This window comes from Sesamum indicum, linkage group LG5 (genome assembly GCF_026168435.1).
Source record: "Sesamum indicum cultivar Baizhima isolate 11 linkage group LG5, ASM2616843v1, whole genome shotgun sequence".
In the NCBI taxonomy this organism is placed as follows: Eukaryota; Viridiplantae; Streptophyta; class Magnoliopsida; order Lamiales; family Pedaliaceae; genus Sesamum; species Sesamum indicum.
The window spans coordinates 12,941,738-12,949,054 of NC_142661.1; the positions used below are offsets into that span (position 1 = coordinate 12,941,738).

At 34.2% G+C, this 7,317-nt stretch overlaps 1 protein-coding gene across 7 annotated transcripts; it reads right to left on the minus strand.

The window, feature by feature from the left end:
* Window positions 1-290: 290 nt before the first annotated feature.
* Window positions 291-6,822, minus strand: LOC105162274 (uncharacterized). 7 transcript variants are annotated; one of them, XM_088880669.1, is made up of 3 exons: window positions 6,536-6,822; window positions 2,465-2,537; window positions 291-2,374 (listed from the first exon to the last, which is right to left on the minus strand). In XM_088880669.1, the coding sequence occupies exon 3, from the start codon at window positions 913-915 to the stop codon at window positions 469-471; it is 447 nt and encodes a 148-aa protein (XP_088736795.1). In that variant the 5' UTR covers window positions 916-2,374; window positions 2,465-2,537; window positions 6,536-6,822; the 3' UTR covers window positions 291-468. The 7 variants fall into 7 exon arrangements, with proteins under 7 accessions (XP_088736795.1, XP_088736790.1, XP_088736796.1 ...); XM_088880664.1 differs by having other exon boundaries at window positions 2,740-6,822; XM_088880670.1 differs by lacking the exon at window positions 2,465-2,537.
* Between the last annotated feature and the right edge of the window lie 495 nt (window positions 6,823-7,317).

Genomic DNA, 7,317 nt, shown 5'->3' on the forward strand with positions numbered 1-7,317 from the left:
GATAATGAGGCTTACTCGAGTAATAAAGTTGAGACTTTACAATCAGAAATTAGTGTGTTCAGCTCCGCTGAACGTCAGTATACGTCTAGTTTATAATAATTTTTATCAATTTAGAATTATTTAGGTATTGAATCAATATTTGAATGTATTTACCGTTATTTTGAAAACTATCCGTATATTAGATAAGTTTTTAAATTGAACCTATTTAGCGATGTAAGAACCGCATCCGATTAATATATGTATATGTATACTTTGAATTGCGAAATTGGCATGCACGATTCACATCTCCATTCTATGAAATAAACACTTAATTTGGAATAATCCTAACATGATTCGAAGAGGCAATTCATCAAACAGTGTGGGATCAATGTACATCACATCATCATCGCCATTGGACTCGATCCAAACTATATGTATCTCGAATCCTTCTTTTAGTTATATAACCAAATTAATTTCAAGAATCTACGATCACAAACCATCCTTCCTCTGTTGATCATTGATAGAATGAGGAGCAAACCTGGACGAGAAACTGTGCAGCAAATTCCCATCTTCTTCCTGATCCTGATCCTCGGCAAAGTTGAGAGCGTAGCTCTGCGGAGAATACTGAAAATCCATCCTTTGCTTCTTGTGTTTGAAGATCCTGCCGATTTTCCTAATAAAATTCTTCCATTTAGGCCCCGCCACCAGCTCCGAGAACTCCTTCAGTTTCTTGAGTTGGGCCGCTACCCATGCCTCCTTGTGACCCCCTCTTTCTCCCCTTCCCTGCAGGAGATAGTTATGGCTCTCCCCGCCGTCGTCCCACCCGAAGCAGAACCGCCGGAAACAGCCGCCCGCAACGTAGTCGTCGGCGTCTTTGTGGGGCTCCGGGGTGGGGATGAAGGCTGAAGACGGGTTTTGATGATGAGGGCTGGCCATGTATGAGGGTGGAGATCAAAGGAGAAGAAGAGGGGCAATCCTATTCGGAGTTGAGAATGGAAGAAGCGTCGCTGTGTTGTGCGTGTGTGTGTGTATATATATATATATATATATATATATATATATATGTCATGCCCGTGTATCTAATATGCGTGTTTCGTGTTGGGGCTCGCAGAAAAATCAAAGGGTTAGAGTAAATTTTAAGATAAATTACAACTATTATAAATATATATATATATTTAAAATATTGTCAACATTTCATAATATTTTATTAGATTATGTAATTTTTAACCTTTGTTGTATTTCTTTAAAGAAAGAGAAATTAAATATTGTAAAAAAAAATTGAATTAGGTGAATGGAAAAATTTGTCAAAATTGCCCACTTAGTTCATGAAAAAATTTAATAAAGAAATACAATTACAGTTTATAGACCATATGTAAGGATATTGTGATATGTTCCTCATAAAAAATGAATGAAAATCTAACGTAAACTAATGAATAGGACTAGTTGTTTGATGTCCTTAAAATCAAATGGAATTAGTAATTTACCAAATAATTAGGGAGTATTTGAAATTAAGATAAATTTAAGAAAAAAAACTATTGTAATTTATCCTAAAATTTAATTAGAGACAAACCTAAGCCATCTGGAATGATTAATTTAGTGTGTCAAAATGAGGAACTTTTAAAATATTCTTATACCCTTAATATTTTTTTTTTGAATAATACGTCAATTCAATCAATTCATCAATATGACTACAAACACTAATAAATTACATTGATTCAATCAATATATTAACATTCACAAAATACTTTTTTAGTCCCATAAAACAAGGTCAGCTTTATTTTTGTACTAGATTGTGGCCAGTGCTGATTTTAGTCCCATAAAAATCAAAATCAAGCCTTTGTAGTTCCAAGTTAACGCAAGAAACATGTGCCTCGCACGTGCCTGTTAACTCCCATTACCATCTGTTGAGTCATGTGATGTTGGACCCCTTTTGATCTTACTAATAAAAAAGTTCTATTTCATACTATCAGCTTACAAACCAAACCTAGATTCAAATCAATCAATTCAGCCAAAACTTTCTATGTTTTCTTACTTAGTTAGATAATCTGACATAGCCAAGCTTCATTTTGGAGGTAGGTTGCAAGAATGGTGGTAATGCCTCTTCGGCCTGCTTGGTTGGAGTCAGTAGGTTAAGACACATCTTGACAATGTTAGGACCTCAAAGATTGCTTGAATTAAGAGGAAAAAAAAACTTGTGACTGGGGAAGAAGAACTTGTGTCGATTTTGAGGGATAAGGGGAAAAATGTTGTGATTGAGGAAGGGGCAGGGCACATGTGAGTGATAAAGGGAAGAAAATTTAACAAATAGGGTAGGGATGGGCAAGGGTAGTAGTTATTGCTGGGTAGTAGTTTGGGATGCTGACTTAATAAACTTAGATCTTGTCAGTATTCATGACTGTACAAAAATTGAAAATAATGTAAGTTTCATACAGAAATTAAGTCAGTTTCATGACAAACAAAAATAAATGTCAGAATTTAAACTTACACTTATAGAAGGATTTGCATGAACTTGTTCACTGTGGGATTATGGCATGGATTTCTTGTTGTTTTCCTATCCTCTAAATAATTCAAGTCAGCAAAAAGTTAAAGATAAACCAGATTAATGTTGAAAAAAGCTTTCAATTTTTTGTGCAGGTTCAGGAAATATATTCTATTGCATTGTGGATGCTGTTCTTTTTCTTGCCTATATAAAATGTCACAAATCAATTTAATTAGTTGTACCATACAATGTAATAAAAATTTTAAAGGAAGGATACTTACTGTCAATTTGGTGGGTTGTACTACAGTATTTGGCTCAGCAGGGAAGTCCATTTTCTTCCTTGGATATCCTTTTTTATTATAGCCTATCATTCCACTGTAATGATACATGACTATATTTGGTTGCCTCTTCAATCTGATGGTGTGATTCTGCTGGTCTCTAGTCCTCTTTTTGCCCTTGTTGAATGGCTCATCAGGATCTAACCTCCTTGCTCTTGTAGGCCTTCCTACACTCCTTCCAAAGTTGGGTGCAAAGGGTGGGATCATTCCAGTCTTTTTCCATAGTTTTAGGCCATTGACAAGCAATATAGCATGCTTATATACCTCAATAAAAGTGGTCAGATTGTACCATGTATTGACAAAGTATTCTGGGGTTAAGTATTAACTGCATATGGCACTCATTCCATGCTTACAGGGAATGCCTGTAAAGCCCCATTTTCTGCATGTGCAAGTTTTGTTTTGCAAATTGACCACATACCTACACCATCATAGCATGATATTTCATAATGCACATCATCATACTTAATTGGTACTTCAATTTTTCCTTGAATTGCATTTAGGGCCTTTTTCTTTGCTCTGTATGCTTGATTTTTTTAAACATGACATCTAATTTTCTTAATTGCATCTTTTCCGAACCCCTTGACATTCCTTTAGGATATGTTCTGAAGGCATCCTCATATTTGGCAGACAACCATATGTTATTCACATTTTTCACATAGAATGATCTGGCCTATTTGTGTTATGGGTTGTATTCCCTAATTTGGAATGTACTCTCATCTCCAAGCTTAAGTGCATTCAACCTCCATTGACACCCATCGCCCAAGCATTTTACATAAACCCTTCTTTTATCATGTTTCATTATTATCAAACTTCTCTTTGTGCTTATAGCATGGATTCTGGACTACCTGCCTCAATTCAACCTTGTCACTGAATGTCATCCCAATTTCAGAGTGAAGATTATATTTACTTTTAGGGTTGTAAACAAGATGAGACCCTTTATCTTCCTCATCGAACCAACAATAGAGTCAAACTCATCATCACTGAAGCAAACATCTGACTCTATTGTTACTTCCTCATAAACAGATGCCTCATCCCCATGACTATCATCACCACTCTCCTCACCATTCTCCTCAACACCCTGCTCTACCTGATCATCCTGTTCTTGTTCTGTATCATCACCATCTATTTCATATTCAGAGTCCTCCAACCCAGAGTCAAATAACTTATCACTCTCCTCTTCACCCACCCCTTCATTCTAACTTTCCGCCCCACCTTGCCAGAGACTCATCATCAACAATTCTTCACAAAGATTTCACCTTCTACCCTTGTTACCAATTTTTCATACAACCGAATGGGAAAAAGGGTGGGATTAGGGTTTGGAATGGGGGAAAAAAGGGGAGAAGGAGACTGGCTTTTTTCTTTTTATCGAAGTGTACATTTAAGAAGTTAGCTAAAGAGCCCCCTTTTCTACCTTTACCTTTACCGTCTGACTGACCAACGGCACATGACTGTCCGTTTTCATTAAAAATTAATTGTGTGGGACTAACATAAAAAAATTTAAGGTCTTGTGGTCTAAATTGATCTTGTAAAGTTCGAGATCAAAACTGAGAAGAGGTCTATCATGTGGGACCAAGAGTGCAATTATCTCCCAAAATAACATTTTGCCCCATTAATATGCCTAAGAACGGCAATAAAATTGAATTAACTCAATAACACACATAAAGTGAGACATTCACATAAAAAGAGACAAAAGCCTACAGTCCACTGGAGCTCAAACCCTTGACTTTGAACATGCTCATAAGACCTTAATTTTAGCCTAATACTAGGTTAAGACATCATTGATACACTCTTAATAATCTATCAACATCAATTTGGTGTGCCAAATATGGAATTCCTAAAATATCACAAATTTTTATTATATTTCTCCATTAATATCCTCTACCTATAATCTTGTAAATCTTCGCCATTATTTTGCATACCAGTTGTGTGTGCCCTACCTACTAAAATTAATACTAAATAAGTTCGTACATCTTCTAAGATACTTTAAATTTATAGATATTAAATATTATTTTTATATATGTTCTAGAAATATTTGGATGAAATAGTTTTATAAATCTTATAAAATATTAGTAACGATAATTTTATAACTACTGTGATGGATAATTGTGATTTTGATCCTCAAACATTGCCACTTATGCGCTTTTGATCCTCAAATAACTTGAGATTGCAGTTTTGATCCTAAAATTATTATTTTTTTAGTATTTTTTGGTCCTTCCCTTAGTAAAACCGTTAAAGTTGATGGAATTTTTGTTTGGAGGGGAAAAACTAACCGTTTTTTCCTATTTTGTTGTCTTTTTCAAATTTTGGTCCAATGCACCAATTTCTCTCATTTTTCTTCAAGAGAGAAAGAATCAAAATAATAAATTTAAGCAACAAATTTTTGATATAATTTTTAATAAAATATTATCAATAACCTGTTTTGTGTATACTGCAATACCTACAACAGATGTGATGGAAAAGACATCCATACTCATAATTTTTAGATTTTCTCTAAAAATATTTTATAATGAACCAATATGCCCTATGGATTATTTACTTTACCTGTAAACTTAATTTTTTTTAATTTTTCATATATTTTTTTAATAAAAAAATCAGTATGGTTAAAGTAGTAATCACTACTAGAAAACAGGGTACCAAAGACGGAAATTTTCGTCTCTAAAAGTAGGATTTCCATCTCTAAAGCAAATTAGGACGGAAAAATCCGTCGCCGAAGTCCGTGGCTGAAATCCCCGTGGCTAAATTATCAGCAACGAAAACATTCCGTCTCTAATTCTGAGATGGAAAATTCCGTAGCTAATTCCGTCGACAAAGAAGAAGAAAGTTTAGTGTAATCCATCTCTGATTTCCGTAGGCAATCCGTCTCTGATTCCGTCGATAAATAAAAGAACTTTCCGTCTCTAATCCGTCTCTAAAGCTAAAGTATTTGTTTGTTATCTTCCATCTCTAATTCCGTCTCTAAAACACAGAAAATGTTCCGTCTCTAATCTGTCTCTAAACATTACAAATTCCCGTCTCTAATCCGTCTCTAATTCGGCCTCTAAACTTTCAAATTTTCCGTCTCTAATTTTTTTTGGATATATTTTTTAATTTCTGTACCCAAATTAATATTTTTTGGTTCCTGATGCTTTTGCTTTAGACCTATATCTGCTAAATGCTTAATCCAAAAGGAGGATTACATAATTATACCACAGTCATTTCAAGAAGGCATTATATCCAGATTTGTGAAATGATCATCCGAGTATCTACTTATGCCCTTTTCAGATTCCAATGACTTCATAAAAACATCAAATCAAGCCAAAATCAAGTAAAAGATCATTTTATTAATTGAAAATACTCTCTCAAAACGGGACGTACACAGCCAGAATCCTTAGTCTTCGGGATCAGATAGTAGAATTCTAGTTGTATGTGTGAGGACAATTTCAAATTTTGAATCCCGTACAATTTTCTTCTCACCTTAGTTCAAAATTCTCAGTAATGTAACACAACAGTGAAAGCTTCTCTTTTGACTACTTGCATCTTCTTCTTACAACTAGCCTGTTATCAGCTGGAAGTTTCATCGGGAAATTACTATATATCTAACATCCATAAAAATTATGTTTGCCCCAAGTCTGCTATCAAGATCTACGCAGTGTCTACCCAAGTACACTATCGGCCAGCGAAGAGTCTACCCAAAGCAGAGTTCCAACGAACCCAAAAAAAAAGAAGAATAAGTAAAATGCAACAAAGAAATAAGGATTACCTGGAGAAGCCATACTCGTTGCCTTCCTCGTTGCCGATTTACCGTCCTTGTTGCCGTGAGTTTAATTTGGGGCTAGGGTTCTAAGATATGGGTTTGGAGAAAAAATGAGAGGACAAAGATGGAAGCCATACTCGTCCTCGTCCTTGTTGCCGACCTGCCATCCTCGTTGCCGACCTGCTATCCTTGTTGCCCTGAGTTTGGAGTTAGGGTTCTAAGAGATTTGGGGAAGAATTGAGAGAGGAGAAGAAATGGAAAAGAAAAACAAAGTGAGAAAGGAGGAGAAAGAAGAACGATAACAAGAGAGAGAAAGAGGTGAGTTTTTTATTTTTGACTTTTTGTATAATTATTTATTATTATTATTATTATTATTATTATTATTATTATTATTACTACTACTACTACTATTATTATTATTATTAGTATTATTATTATTGTTATTATTAATGTTACTATTATTATTGTTGTTGTTGTTGTTATTATATTATTATTATTGTTATTATTATTTTAAATCATGAGACATACATCATAAAATTTTTACATAGATATAGTTGAAATTAATATATGTTCACAATCTGCAAAATTTATATATTTATAAATGTTAGTATAACATTGATATAACTATCATCTTATATTATTGAACAACAGGGGTTAATCTGCCCATCAAAATTCAGATCAGACCGTTAGATATGATAAAATTTACAAAAAAAATACATTTGATAAATTTTAGACTTATTGGATACACGGATGTCGAGATATCGTACTCGAAACATAAGAGTAATCAT